A 19,337-nucleotide genomic window follows, 5' to 3' on the forward strand; every position below is an offset into this window, starting at 1 on the left:
TGTCCCGCTGAGTTACTCCAGCTTTTTGCGCGTCCGCCTTCGGGCGGGGGGTAAACCAGCATCTGCAGTTCCTTCCTACAGCCTGGAGCTCATGGCAGCCGTGTGCCCTGAAGTGTCACACAAAAATGCTGGAGAAACTCAGCGGGTGCAGCAGCATCTATGGAGCGAAGGAAATAGGCAACGTTTCGGGCCGAAACGTTGCCTATTTCCTTCGCTCCATAGATGCTGCTGCACCCGCTGAGCTTCTCCAGCATTTTTGTGCACCTTCGATTTTCCAGCATCTGCAGTTCCTTCTTAAACACAAATGCCATGAAGTGTCTCCAGGCAGAGGCACTGGGTGAGAAACGCTGCTTGCTTCTGTCTCTCTCTGCCGCCTCTCGCCAGCACCCCCCTCCCCCGACCACCGACCCTCCTCAACCTGGCATGTGTGGCACAAGTCACCACCTTCTGCCGAGCGGATGAGGGCAAAATCGGCCACCCCCAGTGACAATCGGTACTGATCGCATTGTGAGAATGAATTAGCCGGCGCGAACCTTCTTCGCTCACAGAAGCTGGTGCCGGTGCCAGCGTTTTATGATGATCATTCTGCCCCGGGTTCACTCCAGTGGTTCAGTTTCCCACCTCCCTCACACACAATACTGTCCACAAATCCTCCCCAATCTTTAGATCCGTCTCCCCCCCCCCCCCCCCCCCCCCCAACTCTCCCTCCCGACAGTGCAAAGGCGAGAATGCATCCTCTGGTCCACATTGCCCCTTTGACCAAAGATCCTATAGCGCCTTTGACAGCAGCAGCAGCAGCAGCAAGTTGCAATGCAATGGTTCTCTTGCCCAGTGCGTTACTGGGGCTGTGATTTCTCACGTCCCATCCTTCTCAGTTGATGAGACATTCCGTGGTGTTAGATCGCATTCCCAGCGTGTGTGTGTGTGTGAGAGCGAGAGAGAGAGCCGTTCTCTCTCTCTCTCTCTCTCTCTCTCTCTCTCTCTCTTTCTCTCTCTCTCTTTCACTCTCTCTCTCTTACACCCACCCCCCGCTCTCTGCATTTTAACGAACCTCTTAACACGTGGATATTGTTGAAACTCTCGCTCTCTCTCGCTCGCTCCCTCTCTCTCCATTTCACTGCCGTTTCCATGTCACAGGCAGTGTCTAAAAACAACCCCCTCCCAAAAGCATCTAATACCGGGACCCTGATGGAGCCTATATTGGCCAGCTAAGGGACGCACTTGTGTGTGTGTGTGTGTGTGGAAGCCTTCTGATAGATACACGGCCAGGAAGAGGCGAGGAAAAAGAGAGGGGGACCACAAGAAGAGATAATCTCATTAAGACAAGCTTCTTTTTTTCTCAACCCAAGGGTCTGGGCCATACATTACCGTCCAGATCCTGTCAATATCCTACCCGGGCTACAGATTTACATGCCGCAGCCAAGGTAAGCAAGAGAGAAGCGCCGCATGTTCACTGCCACCTGAAGCCAAACGCGGCAGAATTAATGTCTACAAGCAATTGCAGTCGAGTGATTGCAACTGTAAATTGCAATTGCAATGGTAAAAACCGAAGTGTTTCTAATCGCTCGCAGACAAGATAGATTTCGATATCTTTGCGTGAATTTCGCTGGAACTGCCAATCACTTTCAGTGTGTGTGTGTGTGTGTGTATATAATTAGGTCCAGACTTTTCAGTCGCGATTTCTAGTTTAATCTTTTTCGCGTGCGTTAGTGGGGTTTTTTTCTTGTGTGTGTGTGTGGCATTAAGGTTTTTTTCCCCCCTCCTTATTTTTATTTGTTTGCATTCTCTCTCCTCCCGCGGTGAAGTTGCATCCTGGCAGTAAAACTCCTCGGTCGGTGCAAGAAAACGATTGCACCCTTAATACCTTTAGTTACAGTCACGGGAAGATGCAACTTGTTTTTTTTTTAATGGTTTAACAAGTAAGTAAACCCGGCGGTTACAGATGCAAAAACTGCAATTAGAAAAAAAAAGTATCGTTGCATAATTTCGCCGACTTGGTTAAATCCTCGTTGGATTTCAATCTATTAATACAATTACAAGCTGCAGAGAGACTTTTGAAAACATCACACGTACGAAACTTTGATCTCAATGTAAATTGGCGCAGATGATATTTGTAAATCGCCCGAAGGCTCTGCCTGCGATTATTATCTCCAGAATAGGATAATCAGGCTGTTTAGTGTTTGGTTGTAGAATGCATTTTTTGTGGTTTGCAGGCTGCATATTAAGGGGGTGACGATGTTTTGATTACTGCCTGAATCTTATAATTGCTGCAGTGATCATATTAGGCTGCCTCTCCGGATAGACTCTCACCCCCCCCCCCTCTCTCTCCCCCCACCCACCCACCATTCCTTGTAGCAATGTAACCAGGATAGATTGACATATCGACATATCGAGTGGGGAGGGAGAGTGTGGTCGAAGCAGTCAGTGATTTACGCCGCTCTCGGAGACTAACAGCGACACCTTACGGGAGACGGGACAGAACAAGGGGAGATGGACGCGGAGTAGCTGGAGTAAAGGGCCTGTCCCACTTTCGCGACCTTTACAGGCGACTGCCGGCACCCGTGATAGGTCGACATGTTGACAATTCAGCGGCGACCAGAAAGACGCTACGACCTTTTTGGAGACCTCTCACGACCATAGGGGACCTCTCACAGCCGTATAGGCGACTCCTGGGGACCTTTTGCAGGTGACCTCTCACAACCATAGGAGACCTCTCACGACCTTGGTCTATCACGTCGACCGTGGTCGTGAGAGGTCTCCTATGGTCGTGAGAGGTCTCCAAATAGTCGTAGCGTCTTTCTGTTCACCGGGTGCCGGCAGTCGCCTGTAAAGGTCGCGTAAGTGGGACAGGCCCTCAACTTAACGGGTCGGGCAGCATCTCTGGAGAATAAGGGTGGCTGGCGTTTCGCGTCTGAACCCTTCCTCGGGCTGAGAGTAAATGGGAGGTAACTGGAGCAAAGAGAATGCCTGAACACCACTACCCATCCGTTTTCTCCAGAGATGCTGCCCGACTCGTTGAGTTACTCCAGCACTTTGTGTCCATCTTTGGTTTAAACCACTATCTGCAGTTCCTTCCTACACACTGGAACGAGAGGGCTGGGATTCACTCTGCCCTGAGAAATGTTGGCAGCCAGACACAAGGGAACTGCAGGTGCTGGAGTCCTGAGCAAAACACAAAGTGCTGGAGGAATTCAGCGGATCGGGTAGCATCTGTGTCGGGAAGACAGACACAAAATGCTGGAGTAACTCAGCGAGACAGGCAGCATCTCTGGAGAGAATGAATGGGTGAGGTTTCAGGTCGAGACCCTTCTTCTGAGATGCTGCCTGTCCCGCTGAGTGACTCCAGCATTTTGTGTCTATCTTCGGTTTAAACCAGCATCTGCAGTTCCTTCCTGCACACAGCATCTGAGTAGGGAATGGACAGATGATGTTTTGGGTCGGGACCCTTCTTCAGGCTCAGTTTAGGGAGTGAACCACTTGATCCCTCCCTAGTCATACAGCATGGAAACAGGCCGCTCGGCCCAACTTGCCCATGCCGACCAAGCTGCCCCTTCTACACTAGTTCCACATGCCCACGTTTGACCCATACCCCTCTAAATTGCTTCTATCCATGTGTCAGACGAGATGTCTTTCAATTGTTTAGATAGGAACTGCAGATGCCGATATACTGAAGATAGACACAAAGTGCTGGAGTAACTCAGCGGGCCAGGCAGCATCTCTGGAGAAAAAGGATGGGTCCCGATTCAGGACCTGATCCGAAACATCGCCCATCCTTTTTTGAATTGGAGTTACTCCAGCGCTTTGTGTCTATCTTCTTTTAATTGTTGTTATAGTGCTGGCCTTAAATGCCCCCTTTGGCAGCAGGTTCCATATACCCACCACCCTCTGTGTGAAACAGCGGCCCCTCAGGTTCCTAATCCATTTTCCCCTCTCACCTATCTCCTCTGGTTCTTGATTCCCATTCATCACAGCTGATCTTCTACCTCAGCACCATTTACCAGCTCTATCCCTCCCAACACATCACTACATTCCCTTCATATGCGGATATCTATTATACTATATACTGTATACTCTGTTGCTACCTTCTTTTGAGTGTTAGAACCTATCCCAGAACCTCTTTCCATTGCCGTTCCAATTGTCCTCTTCTTATTCCGAGATTATAGACAATAGACAATAGGTGCAGAAGTAGGCCATTCGGCCCTTCGAGCCAGCAACGCCATTCAATGTGATCATGGCTGATCATCCCCAATCAGTACCCCGTTCCTGCCTTCTCCCCATATCCCCTGACTCCACTATCTTTAAGAGCCCTATCTAGCTCTCTTATGACCTCTGGTTCGAGATTATTGGTCATGGGAAGTATCCTCACTCTCTCTGGCCAAGAAACAGGCCCTTCGGCCCACCGAGTCAATGCCAACCATATGTTCACACTAGTTCTGCCATACCAGGTTCACATTCTCTGCCGACACACTAGGGGCAATTTGCAATAGCCCAATTAACCCACAAACACATGCATCTCCGGGGCGTGGGTGCAAACCCACACGGTCACTGGGATAAATGTGCAAACTCCACACGGACAGCGCCCGAGGCTAGGATCGAACCCTGGTCTCTGGTGCAGTGAGACTGTGGCTCTACCAGCTGTGCCACTGTACCCCCCCCCCCCCTCGATGTTCCATGAGGTTTATTCTTGTCAGTCTAACCACGCTTCGCTTTGCCTAGGCAACAGCTGAGAATGAATTCTGTGCCGTTTTCTGCGCTGTTTCTGACACGTGATAAAACTCAATCTAAATCCAAAAGATCATTTCAAGTTTTGCATATGTGCTTGTTATTCTCACTCTGGGTGACTGAGGCATAATTAGGGGAATAAATGTGTCACCTTGTTACCATTGCTGCAGACCGTTTAATCAAATATTCACCCATTAACCAAATGCATTGTGAATGAACAGAAGCAGCAATATTTAAACGGTGGACTTGAGGCAATTGAACAGTCTAGAACATTGAGGGACAAACTTGAGACCTTGTGATATTGCGTTCTTGTCTGCTTTTAGGTAAATGTATAATGTTAAACTGCTTGTATGGGGCCGTAGACCTATATAGCCCGAAACCCTTGGGTTTCAGCCCGAAACATTGCCTCTTTCCTTCACTCCATAGATGCTGCCGCACCCGCTGAGTTTCTCCAGCAATTTTGTCTACCTTCGATTCCCTAGCATGTGCAGTTCCTTCTTGAACACACCTGTTCTGTAACACTCTGTCAGAGTTACATTCCATTTGCCATTCCATGCTTGACATTTTTAAACAGGTTTTCTGAATGGGATGTAAAGCAAGAGAGAAATTGGATCATTAAAATGTAATCTGAAAATTATATTAATCATAATTGCTTATTATTTCATGATTGCACCGATATGCTTCCCCACACACACAGTCACACAGCAAGTACATACACATAGAGAATATATGCTGCATCGGGTGTAATTTTGAAGTGAAAAGTAGAGACCTCCAGGCAAAGTTCCCCGGGGATAGCACTGCATTCCCTTAGTGTCGAACTAGTATTGACATTGTATTTATTTTTTATGTTTTCCAATTATCTTATTGAGGAGGTTGAAGTGGATGTAATGGATACCTGGATTTATTGAGAAAACAGTCTTTATATTGTTCTAAGCCTTTTTTAAACAGTTGTCATGGATTTAAGATGATCACCATTAAACCCAGTATGGAGTACATAGGCAACAGCTTTAGCCCAAGAACGGTTGTAATGTGGAATTTGCTACTCCTGCAGTGAGATTAAGGTTGCAATCTCCCACCCCATTGCATGGATGTAGTAACAGAACAGTGCACCGTGGCACAGTGGTAGAGTTGCTGCCTTATAATGCCAGAGACACCAGTTCAATCCAGAATACGGGTGCTGTCTGTATGGAGTTTGTACGTTCTCCCCGTGATCACGTGGGTCTTATCCGGGTGCTCCGGTTTTCTCCCACATGCCAATGTCATGCATGTTTGTAGGTTAATTGGCCTTTGCAAGTTTTAAAATGGTCCCTAGTGTGTGTGTAGATTAATGTACGGCCTGATCGCTGGTCAGTGCGGACTCGATGGGCCAAAGGGCCTGTTTCCATGCTGTAGCTCTAACGTAAAGTCTAGTGGAAGAGAAACAGGCAAGGGGAAAAAATCAATAGAAGGGCAGGTGGGCTGGTTTAAATAAAGTATATAATGAGGCTGATCTGTGGTTAAAATGATCAGGACAGGTTACATAGATACATAGAAATACATACACAATAGGTGCAGGAGTAGGCCATTCGGCCCTTCTAGCCATTCAATGTGATCATGGCTGATCATCCACAATCAGTACCCCTTTCCTGCCTTCTCCCCACATCCCTTGATTCTGCTAGCCCTAACAGCTCTATCTAACTCTCTTTTGAATGCATCCAGTGAATTGGCCTCCACTGCCTTCTGGGGCAGAGAATTCCACAGATTCACAACTCTCTGGATGGGATTTGATGGGCCAAATAGACAGCTTCTGTGCTGTAAATGTCTTACTTCTATTGTCTATCTTCCATCTATCAAAAATCGCAAATCTAACTTGTTTCTGCTCCAAATAGTCTTGAGTTACTTGGGAAATCGGCTTTTGTTTGTGCCTTTGGCAAACCATTGGAAGTCGCCACACTCGCAGACTTAATTTAACTTGCAATAGCTTTACAATGCAGGCTCGGCCTTGTTCTGTACCTTCCCTCCCATGCCTCTAATTTCCCCCTCCCGGACTCTCAATCCGTTGAAGGCTCTCGACCCGAAAAGTGACCTGTTCCTTTTCTCCAATGATGCTGCCTGAACTGCTGAGCTACTCCAGCATTTTATGTCTGTCTTCTTTAATCTCACTGGAGGACAGAAATATTTAAGCTGCGGGGACAGAGTAGATGGGTGGGGGGTGTGTGGTTTATAACACATGGGTGGGGAGAGAGGGGGGCCGATGCAGATTTCATTGAAAATTATGAGCTCCTGAGACAGCGAAAATCGAGATGGAACTTTGTCACTTAGCGAATGGGTCAAATACCAAGAGGCATGAATTTGAAGGCAGACAAAAATGCTGGAGAAACTCAGCGGGTGAGGCAGCATCTATGGAGCCGAAACCCTTCTTCAGGCATGAATTTGAAGTACGGCTGCGCCTGCAAGGATTAATAGGGAATCGCTGGGGAAACAGTTTTTTCTCACAGACGATGTTGGATGTCTGTAATTCACTGCTGGATAGACTGGTAAAGGCCAGTCACTACACCAGGGGACTCTTGTTCAACGAGAGACAGACACAAAAAACTGGAGTAACAGAGCGGGACATGAAGAAGGGTCTCGACCCGAAATGTCACCCATTCCTTCTCTCCAGAGATGCTGCCTGCCCTGCTGAGTTACTCCAGCATTTTGTGTCTATCTTCGGTTTAAACCAGCATCTACAGTTCCTTCATACACATCTTGTTCACCTAGCGTGCATATCATTGGCTGAATGGCTCGCTTCTCTGGTGTAAATTTGACTTGATTCTAAAGGGCCTGTCCCACTTTCACGACCTTTTTTACACGTGGACATTTTTAATCAGGCTAGAAAAACGCCCCGACCTACTTGATGCCACGAGTACCCACGACTAGCATCACGACCTGCTACGACCGCCTACGACCTCGTGACGACCATGCTGCGAGTATGAGTCAAGGGCAAACTCAGCAGAGGTCTTGAATTAGGTCGTGAGAGTGGGACAGACCCTTAAGGCCTCAGCATTCTGACTAACTCCCCTTCCTCTTTTTTTTCCAAAGAAAACACTTCTACTTTTTTTTATTGTAATTTCTTGGCAATGTATCACCATCTTGATCTTTCTCTATGACTAACTTCCCCCCCTCCCCCCCACCCCCTTGCCCCCACCCCTCCCCCCCATCCACTCTGTTTCCCCCGCTCCCCTCCCCCTCCACCTTCCTCCCCCATCCCTCTCCCATTCCCCCACATCTTCCCGCTCCACTTTCCCTGCTCCCCTCCCCCACTCTCCCCTTTCCCCCCCTCCCTCCACCCCTCTCCCCTTGCCCCCTTCACCCATCTCCCCTCCCCCTGTCCTCTCCTTCTTCCCCTCCCCTCGCCCCCTCTCCCCCCTCCTCTCTAAAACCCCTCTCTCCCCTCCCCTCCTCTCCTCTCCCACGCTCTCCCCTCCCCCCCACCCCACACCCCAACTTGTGTCACTTTGTCACCAGCATGAAGTCCTGATGAGAATACGCGATTGGGACGAACACCTCTGCTCTTCGCTTTATAATTATTGTTAAAGTGTTGTCAAGGCGATAGGATTTACTTTGGACTTGCCTTTCATTTTCTCCATTTTCTTTTGCTCTCATAATAAACTGAAGATAATTGGGAAAGGCAAGAGGATTTTTCATACAGCGCTTCTTTGACTAGAATTGTAGCGACTGAAAGGGTGGTGGCGGAAAAAGATTGAATAGGGACTTTCAGAAAGGAATGGGAAATGTAAATGAAAGGAAAGATCTACAGAGTTATAGCAAAAGAGCAGAGTAGAGTGGCTAATTGAACTCTTTCATGGAGCTGGCACAGGGTACAATGAGATGAATGGCTACTTCCTATCTTTTTGCTTCGATTGTATGAACATTGAGAGGGGCTGGTGGGATGTTGAATCCGTGACTGTGAAGAGCTGGCAAAAGTAACACAGATGGCTGCACAAGAGACCGCAGATGCAGAGCAAGAAACAAACTGCTGGAGGAACTCAGTTCGGGGCAAACAAAATAAAATAAAAAGAATGACTGTCATAAACTCCATGCCTTTCACAAAGGTAAAAAAGAATGATTGGTGTTGTAAGAGTAAACACATTGTATGTGTAGGAAGGAACTGCAGATGCTGGTTTGCACTGAAGATAGACACAAAATGCTGGAGTAACTCAGCGGGACGTGCAGCATCTCTGGAAAGAAGAAGGGTCTAAACTCATTCCTTCCATCCAGAGATGCTGCCTGTCCCGCTGAGTTACTCCAGCATTTTGTGTCTATCTAGTACGCATTATATGACTAGAGACCCTTCTACAGACTGAAATGTTATTCTCGAGTCTGAAGAAGGGTCCCGACTGTGGAATTCTCTGCCTCAGGGGGTGGTAGAGGCAGGTTCTCTGGATGCTTTCAAGGGAGAGCTAGATAGAGCTCTTAAAAATAGCGGTCAGGGGATATGGGAAGAAGGCAGGAATGGTTGGGGATGATCAACCATGATCACATTGAATGGCAGTGCTGGCTCGAAGGGCCGAATGGCCTACTCCTGCACCTATTGTCTATTTTTTTTTTTTTTTTTTTTTTTTTAATTTGTTTATTTTATTAGAAGTTAATACAATACAAAACTAACTTTAGGTGCCAACTATGTCATACCGTAATCCATTCTATGTACAACCTCTAGTTTTATGTTATGAGAAGGAAGTAAGCAAGACAAGAAAAAGAAAACAATAGAAAGGGGAAAGAGTGGAAAAATAGATGGTAGAGAGTAGAAAAATGTGAAGTGTGTATATAAAAAATAAAAATAAAAAAATAAAATAAAAAAGAAAAGGTGGAAAGTAGAAATAGAAGAGAAGGCCCCTTAAAAGAGAATTTTTCAAATCTATATTCGGAGATGTAGATCTATCCACGTCATGAACTGAAATCAGCAATCCTTATGGTACCGCTGCATCACATGATTCCAAAAAGGAATTGGTCATATTTATCTATTAGTCGGAGTCTCATTTCTTCAAGGCGTGCTATGCCTATCATATTCCTAATCCACATTTTAACAGTTGGTATGGCTGTATTTTTCCAAAATTTAAGTATCAATTTCTTTCCAATTATTAACCCATAATTAAAAAAAACATTTTGGTCTTTATTTAAATTGGTATCTATTGTCTATTGACCCAAAACGTCACCTAACTTGAGTTTGGTCTTTTATTTTTAGACCTTAGAGGTTCAGCACAGAAAGAGGCCCTTCGGCTGACCAAGTCCACACCGACCAGCAATACACCAGCACAATCCTACACACTAGGGATAACTTACAATTTTTTACCAAAGCCAATTAACCTACAAAGATGTATGTGGGAGGAAACCGGAGCACCTGGAGCAAACCCACTTGGTCACAGCGAGAACGTACTAATTCCGTACAGACAGCACCCATAGTCAGGATCGAACCCGGGTATCTGGCGCTGTAAAGCAGTAACTACCGCTGCACCAATATGCTGTTCAATCGTTACTCCAGCACTTTGAAACTTTTTTTTGTAAACCAGCATCTGCAATTCCTGCATCTGCCGTGCATTACGGTTTTGTTTTGTTCCTCTTTTTATAAAGTGTCCACTTGGTATCAAGGAGGGATGTAGGGGAGAGGTGAGGGAGAAAGGCGCGGGATTACTACCAGGGTAGAGAATGACGTTCTATTTGTTAACCTGTTCCCTAGCAAAAACGCTCCTTAAATATTAATGCTGTTGAAGAAACTCTCACCTGACCTGTGCGGCACGGTGGCGCAGCGGTAGAGTTGCTGCCTTACAGCGCCAGAGACCCGAGTTCGATCCTAACCACGGGTGCTGTCTGTGTGGAGTTTGTATGTTTTCCCTGTGACCGTGTGGGTTTTCTCCGGGTGCTGTTTGTATGTTGATTGGCTTGGTATAACTGTAAAATATCCCTAGTTTGTGTAGGATTGTGTTAATGTGCGGGGATTACTAGTCGGTGTGGTCTCGGTGGGCCAAAGGGCCTGTTTCCGCTCTATCTGTAAACTAAACTAAAACTATTGAGTTCCTCCAACAGTTTTTTTTCTTTGATCTAATACAAAAATATATGTTTCCAAGCAAAATGCATGGAAATGTGCAACATATACATGATTTGATGCCTCCATCTTTGTCACATCAGGAAACAAATGTAGCTGTTCTGTGGTTCAATGATAACAGGCACAATAACTGGATTTAAGTTATGAAGTGACCATGGACAAAGAATAAAGTGGGTAATTTAAGCAGGTAACATCTGATCAGCATTTAATTTAAAGAATAACAGTCGCTGTTGGTTGATACCTCCAGTTTCCCTCTCCCCTGACTGTTCTGGTCCTGAGATCTATGAACTGACCCAGTCGACCCAATTCAACGTCCATTCCACTGTTACATTCCCTGCATTATAATCGCGAAGCATCCCGACCCGACCCGACACCTGTCCTTGTTCTCCAGAGATGCTGTCTGACCCGCAGAGTTACACCAGCTCTTTATGTCTTTTTCTTTAAGTGGTTAAGATTCAGTTTTGCCAATGATTGATTGAATGATCCAGCATGGAAGCAGGCCTTTCGGCCCATCGAGTCCATGCCAACCCTTGATCACCCGTTCACACTAGTTCTTTGTTGTCCCGCTTTCTTACATGTTAGTACAATTTCACAGAGGGCCGATTAACCTACAAACCAGCATGCCTTTGGGATGTGGGTCGGATACCAGACCACGTGGAAGAAACCCACGAGGTCATAGGAAGAACGTTGAAACTATTCTTGCTATTGAGGGAGGGCAGCGTAGGTTTACAAGGTTAATTCCCGGGATGGCGGGACTGTCATATGCTGAGAGAATGGAGCAGCTGGGCTTGTACACTCTGGAGTTTAGAAGGATGAGAGGTTATCTCATTGAAACATATAAGATTGTTAAGGGCTTGGACACGCTAGAGGTAGGAAACATGTTCCCGATTTTGGGGGAGTCCAGAACCAGGGGCCACAGTTTAAGAATAAGGAGTAAGCCATTTAGAACGGAGACGAGGAAACACTTTTTCCTCACAGAGAGTGGTGAGTCTGTGGAATTCTCGGGTTCCTGTGGAGGCAGGTTCTCTGGATGCTTTCAAGAGGGAGCTGGATAGGGCTCTTAAAGATAGCGGAGTCAGGGGATATGGGGAGAAGGCAGGAACGGGGTACTGATTGGGGATGATCAGCCATGATCACATTGAATGGCGGTGCTGGCTCGAAGGTACTCCTGCACCTATTGTCTATCAAATCTATAAAATGAAACTCCACAGAGGCAGCACCCGGGGTCAGGATCGAACCCGGGTCTCTGGCGCTGTGAGACGGCAGCTCTACCAGCTGTGCCACCGTGCTGCCACAATGGACAGACTCAGGGGGCTGAAAGGCCTCCTCCATCCCTGCCTTCTCATGTGGAACATGGAAAGCACCTTGTGGTGCATTATTTGTGTTGCCTCGAGCTCTCCTCTTCACCACGGTACATTCTTTAGTCTTTATATTTTCAGTCCCTCCAATTGGCATTGAGAGTGTCTTCAATAGCGTTCGTGTTTCATGCATGTTTTTGTTAGAGAACAGGTTTAAAAACAGAACATCAGTTCCAACAATGGTGTTCTCGTTGGATTCGTCCTTGTTAATAGATGGACGCTTTAACAAAAAGAGAAAGAAAAAATAATAACAAACAATAAAATAATGCATACTTGCTGACAACACCAATCATCCCCTCTGCCTTTGTGATCAGCACAGAGTTTATGTTAGAAGTTCTTTTCAATTTGTTCCTATTCAGGAAGCATTTCTTCCCTTTTGTCCCGCTTCCCAGGCTGAAATAACTTTGAAAAAAATCAGCCTTTTGGATGCGAAACATAGAAACATAGAAAATAGGTGCAGGAGTAGGCCATTCTTCGAGCCTGCACCGCCATTCAATATGATCATGGCTGATCATCCAACTCAGTATCCCATCCCTGCCTTCTCTCCGTACCCCCTGATCCCTTTAGCCACAAGGGCCACATCTAACTCCTTCTTAAATATAGCCTTTGAACTGGCCTCAACTACCTTCTGTGGCAGAGAATTCCACAGATTCACCGCTCTCTGTGTAAAAAATGATTTTCTCATCTCGGTGCTAAAAGACTTCCCTCTTATCCTTAAACTGTGACCCCTAGTTCTGGACTTCCCCAACATCGGGAACAATCTTCCTGCATCTAGCCTGTCAAACCCCTTAAGAATTTTGTAAGTCTCTAAAAGATCCCCCCTCAATCTTCTGAATTCCAGCGTGTACAAGCCGATAGCCAGCGTGTACAAGCCGAAGCGAAGATAGACACAAAATGCTGGAGTAACTCAGGGGGTCAGGCAGCACCTCTGGAGAGAAGGAGCGGGTGACGTTTCGGATAGAGACCTTTCTTCAGACAGAAAAGTCACAGGAGAGGGAAACGAGAGATATAGACGATGATGTGGGGAGATATAGAACAAATGAGTGAAAGATGTGCAAATAAAGTAATGATGATAAAGATTGCAAAAGGTTACAATGATAAAATTATGCAAACATTTTTTTTCTGACTATCTTTGGTTTAAACCAGTATCTGCAGTTCCTTCCTAAACCTTTCGAATGCTTCAGGTGGACTCCCTGATTTAATATGCAATATCTTGGCAAATATTTCCAGAGAGTCACTGAGTTTGAATAACCCACCATTCCTTTGATCTCCCCAGTCCCACCACCCTGTCAGATCTCTGTGCTGCACTAGTTATGTCCCCTCCAGCATCCCTGGATTCAATGACACCATCATTGCCCTCAACATCCAACACTCTTCCCCTCTGGAAATCTATTCTTAAATCTCTCTGCTTCTCCTTCTTTTTGTGTCTTTCCTTAAAATCGACGTCATCTGAACTTATAGCTACATACGACATCTACGCTGGTCCCACCTGCTTGCATTTGGCCCATATCTATTTAGCCCACTACTATATTATCTATTGTGTGTCTTTTTTTAGTTTAGAGATACAGGCACTTTCGCCCCACCGGGTCCGCGCCGACCAGCGATCCCCACACATTAACACTATCCTATACCAACTAGGGACAATTTTTACATTTACCAAGCCTATATACCTGTACGTCTTTGCAGTGTGGGAGGTAACGGAAGCTGTGCATCTGTCCAAATCTGTGATGCCCCATTGTAAACAGCTTCCCTCTATCTATCCTACCTAAGCAAGTCAAGATCTTGCATCAACTTTCTTAGCTGTTGTGTTGACTGCAAATGACTTGGAGTTTGACGAACGTTAGGGCAAAAACCATCATTTAGTGTGATCCATTGCCAAGCAGAGGTCCCAGTTTTGCAGATTGCCAAAATACACAGAGAATGATGGGCTCATCATAATTCACATCTGCAGAGTTCAATCCTACCGTTCGTTCCTCCGTGAAGGAATTGGTAAAGTGCCTTTAGTGGGACATTCTGGGAGGTCTAAGGAGCTGCCAACTACGTGCTGTGATGTTACAACGAACTGCAGAACTTGCCCCTTGCAAACATAAAACACCACCGCACTGAGTGTCTTTAGTTTAGTTTAAAGATACAGCATGAAAACAAGCCCTTTAGCCCACCGAGTCTGTGCCGGCCAGCGATCCCCGCACACTAACACTATCCTACACAAACTTGGGACAATTTACAAACGTACACACTCCGTACAGATAGCACCCATAGCCAGGATCGAACTCGGGTCTCTGGCACTGTATGGCAGTAACTCTACCACTGTGCCACTATGCCACCCTTCTCGCATTATAAAATCGTATTCACTTCAGAGATAATTAAATTGTTGTAATCGATCTTGGGACAAGACCCAAGAGTGTTTAATTGTCATGGAAAATTTTCACACCAACTAACAATTGATTGAAAGATACAGCATGGAACCAGGCCCTTCGGCCCACAGAGTCCAGGTTGACCATCAATCACCCATTTATACTAGTTCCAGGCTATCCCACTTTTCCAACCACTCCCGGCACATTCGGGGCGATTGACAGAGGACCAGTTAACCTACAACCCCGCACATCTTTGAGATGTGGGAGGAAACCGGAGCACCCAGAGTCTGCAGAGTTAGTGCACAGAACGTGCAAACTCCACACAGGCAGCGTCTGAGGTCAGGATCGGTCCCGCATCTCTGGCACTGTTGGACAGCAACTGCGCCCCCCCATCACGTCCATCAGGAAGGCAGGTTTCCTTCTTGAGAAGATATGGGCGAACTGTGAGGCAGCAGCACTACCCGCTGCGCCACTGTGCCGCCCCTGTTGTGTCAATGCCGTACTAAACTGAATGTTAAATGCATACTAAGGAGGGGCAATGCATACAACCCCTAAGGCTGCAAAGAATCACCCCCCCTCCTCTTCCAACCCCCCCATCACCACACCTTCTCCTCGTTGCCAATGCACCGGGACAAATAGTTCTGGCATTTCCCAAAGAGCTGAGGCATGAAGAACTCTGACACCAGTATTGGCACAGTGCAAACGGATGCCTGGCATGGTGCCAGCACCGACTGTTTGATCTCTCCTTGATCTTGTGCCACCTTTATTTGTGCTCCACACCTTCACCAGTGTGTTTATCAGATTGTAGGGCTGCAATGGTGTCGACACTGTAACTTCAGCTCAGCCTTGCAAGGCAGGCAAAGCTGCCCCAGAACATCTCTCCCTCCTTCCCCAAGCCTCGCTGCAAGATCCACACTCCTGTATCACAGTCGACTTGTTCATCGAGTTTAGTTTAGTTTAGAGATACAGCGCAGAGGCAGGCCCTTCGGCCCACCAAGCCCGCATCCCATACACAAGCACCATCCAACACACACACTAGGGGCAATTTACAACTCTACCAGTTAGCCTACAAACCTGCACGTCTTTGGAGTGTGAGAGGAAACCGGAGCACCCGGGGGAAAACCCTCGCGGTCACATGGAGAACGTGCAAACTCCGTACAGACAGCACCTGTAGTCAGGATCGAACCCGGGTTTCCAGCGCTGTAAGGCAGCAACTCTACCGCTGTGCCGCTCAATACCGTATCGATAGTGGAGACACAAGGAACTGCAGATGCTGAAATCTGGTGTAAATTCTGTCACCACAGCCAGTTAAATCAATGTGTAGGAAGGAACTGCAGATGCTGGTTTAAATCAAAGATAGACACAAAATGCTGGAGTAACTCAGAGGGACAGGCAGCATCTCTGGCATTTCGGGTCGAGACTCTTCTTCAGCCATTCAATTAAATGTACGTCTGTACGCTCTCCTTGTGACGTGGGTTTTCTCCGGGTGCTCCAGTTCCCTCCCACATTCCAAAGACGTGCTGGTTTATAGGCTAATTGGCTTCGGTAATGTATCTTACCAAAGCCAGTTAACAGACAAACCCGTACGTCTTCGGAGTGCGTGAGGAAACCGGGGCACCCGGAGAAAACCCACGCAGGTCACGGGGAGAACGTGCAAACTCCATACAGACAGCACCTAGTTGTCAGGATGGAACCCGGGTCTCTGGCGCTGTAAAGCAGCAACTCCACCACTGTGCCAGCCCCTTGGGCCGACAAGTTGGAAGATTCTTGACTGGGTGAGAACCTTCAGAAAGAGAGGAACAAAGAGTTGGGGGCTTTGCAAACTATAAATGATATCTTTTCATATTTAATCTTCCACTTGAGCAGCTAAATGCTTGCCAGAAAAATAAATAAACTTAGCTCTGTCCCGACGGAACGCCGCACCAATCCTTCGAAGAATTTTGTGGGAGAGCTACTCTTATGACTCAGGGAGTTGTCACGTCCTCTTAAAATATTCATGGCCACATTTCCAATTTTCTTTCATCTGGTTTTGAACCACATTAAATATATCCAGAGCACATATCAATAGGCGAGGGTACTGGAAAAAATCTTGAGGAAATGCTCGTGCTTTCTGCAACACAGTGTGAAAATAAACCATACTGGGATCTTATATGTTTTCAAACAGATAAGGGATTGTGAGATTAGATTTTCACACAGAGAGTGGTGAATCTGTGGAACTCTCTGCCACAGAAGGTAGTTGAGGCCAGTTCATTGGCTATATTTAAGAGGGAGTTAGATGTGGCTCTTGTGGCTAAAGGGATCAGGGGGTATGGAGAGAAGGCAGGTACAAGATACTGAGTTGGATGATCAGCCATAGAAACATAGAAAATAGGTGCAGAAGTAGGCCATTCGGCCCTTCGAGCCTGCACCGCCATTCAATATGATCATGGCTGATCATCCAACTCGGTATCCTGTGATCATATTGAATGACGGTGCAGGCTCGAAGGGCCGAATGGCCTACACCTGCACCTATTTTCTATGTTTCTAGATGCTTCGAGGTTGCTTCCCTTGAAATGAATCTAGAACTAAGGGATAGCCTTAACTAAAAAAGGTTGTGGACTGAAATAAGGGGGATGTTCTATACTGAGTAGAAAGGAACTGCAGATGCTCGTTTGCATTGAAGATAGACACAAAACTGGAGTAACTCAGCGAGTCAGGCAGCATCTCTGGAGAGAAGGAATGGGTGACATTTCAGGGGCGAGACGCTTCCGCAGACTCAGATTCAGATTCATGATGTTCTGTACTTACCGTGGCGCAGCAGTAGAGTTGCGGTCTTGCGGCGCCAGAGACACGGGTTCGATCCTGTAGGGAGTATGTACCTTTCCCTGTGACCACGTGGGTTTCCTCCGGGAACTCTGGTTTCTTCCCACATTCCAGAGACGTACAGGTTTACAGGTTGATTGACATCTGCAAATTGTTCCCAGTGTGTAGGATAGAACGAGTGTGTGGTTGCTCACTGGTCAGCATGGACTCGATGGGCCGAAGGGCTTGTTTCCTCGCTATATCTCTTAAGTAAACTAAACTAAACCTGGCTTCGATCCTGATCCCAGGTGCTATCTGTGTGGAGTTTGTACGTTCTCCCTGGGACCGTGGTGGTTTTCTCCAGGTGTTCCGGTTTCCTCCCACATCCCACAGATGTGCCAGTTAATTGGCTTATGAGAATTGTCCCTCAGGTGTTGGGGATGGATAAGAAAGTGGGATAACATAGAAGTATTGCCAAGGGGTGGTCGAGGGTTGGTACGGAGAAACGATAACTGTAGATGCCGCTTCATACCAAAGATAGACACAAAGTGCTGGAGTAACTCAGCGGGTCAGGCAGCATCTCGAGAGAGAAAAGGGATTGGGGAACGTTTTAGATCAGGATCTTTCTTCAGACTGAAGAAGGGTCCCGACCCAAAACGTCACCTGTTCCTTCGCTCCGTAGATGCTGCCTCACCCGCTGAGTTACTCCAGCATTTTTGTCTACCATTGATATAACATAGTTAGTTAGTGTTTCTAGTGTTCAATAGGCTGATGTTTGCTAGGAAGAAGCTGTTCCTGAACCTGGAGGTCATGGTTTTCAGGCTCCTGTACCTTCTTCCCGATGGCAGGACTGAAATGATAGTGTGACCAGGGTGGTGTGGGTCCTTGATGATGCTGGCTGCCTTTTTGTGGCATTGCCTCCTGTAGATCCCTTCAATGGTGGGGAGGTCAGTATCTGTGATGGACCTTCGATGGTGGGGAGGTCAGTATCCGTGATGGACCAGGAAGTGTCCACCATTTTTTGTAATCTCCTTCCTGGGCGTTCGAGTTGCCGAACCGTTTTATTTTAAATCAAAAATTGCTGGAAATTTGAATTAATAGCCCAAAACACTGTATCTATTCAGCAGCTCAGGCAGCTGTGATAGCAACCAGCAGTAACAGGCGAGGATAATCGGCCAGTGTCCCTATATTTGTGTAAGGAGGAACTGTGGTTAGACTGAAGATAGACACAAAATGCAGGAGTAACTCAGCGGGTCAGACAGCATCTCTAGAGGAAAGGAATAGGTGGCGTTTCTGATCGAGACCCTTCACACCCATCAGACCAATGCTGCCTGACCCGCTGAGTTTCTCCTGCATTTAGTGCCTCTATCTTCCTCTGTTTTAGCGTCTACTGTAGATCTTGAGGTTCCGCTTTGGAATCGAGTCTTGGGAGTTACAAGGTGACTATTAACTATTCACTCCTGGCTGGAACTCCTCACACACACCGTTTGCTGAGAAGCACTGTGGAGTATTATTTAAACAGCATTTTATGTTAAAATTGGGGGTGAATCATTGCAATTAAAGTCACGAGGACCAGCATTGCATGACACAAGTACTCTTTCCAAAATCAGGGGATTTAGTTTACAAAGACACAATTATTTTTTGGTAACATTTTCTTTGAGGGTATCTCAGTCTCCCCCTCTCTCTCTCTCTCACACAGAAGGCCGTGGAGGTCAAGTCAATGCATATTTTTTAAGGCAGAGATTGACAGATTCTTGATTAGTACAGGTGTCTGGGGTTATGGGGAGAAGGCAGGAGAATGGGTTTGAGATGGAAAGATAGATCAGCCAAGATTGAATGGCGGAGTAGACCTGATGGGCCGAAGGGCCTAATTCTGCTCCTATGTGAACTGACGAATTTAGCGAAGTATTTTGCTCTCTCCTTCTTTGGGGCCTTTCCTCCTTGGATCTCAATCTGTGGGCGCTCCACCAACTTTTATTTGCAGTTTTCTGTTTTACTTTCTTGTTGGCTGTGTTTCTCTCGCTGTAGAAATAATCTGGCTGTTTCACAGAGTGGCTGGAT

At 46.7% G+C, this 19,337-nt stretch overlaps 1 protein-coding gene across 1 annotated transcript in view; it reads left to right on the forward strand.

Moving 5' to 3' along the window:
• The first annotated feature begins 1,010 nt into the window (after positions 1–1,010).
• Positions 1,011–19,337, forward strand: part of rgma (repulsive guidance molecule BMP co-receptor a) — a 41,092-nt gene continuing 22,765 nt past the window's right edge. Inside the window, exon 1 of the mRNA XM_033050597.1 lies at positions 1,011–1,424. Coding sequence (XP_032906488.1) covers positions 1,411–1,424 — 14 coding nt within the window. The 5' untranslated portion in view covers positions 1,011–1,410. The remainder of the gene's footprint in view (positions 1,425–19,337) is intronic.

The sequence above is a fragment of the Amblyraja radiata genome, chromosome 34 (genome assembly GCF_010909765.2).
Source record: "Amblyraja radiata isolate CabotCenter1 chromosome 34, sAmbRad1.1.pri, whole genome shotgun sequence".
NCBI classification, from domain to species: domain Eukaryota; kingdom Metazoa; phylum Chordata; class Chondrichthyes; order Rajiformes; family Rajidae; genus Amblyraja; species Amblyraja radiata.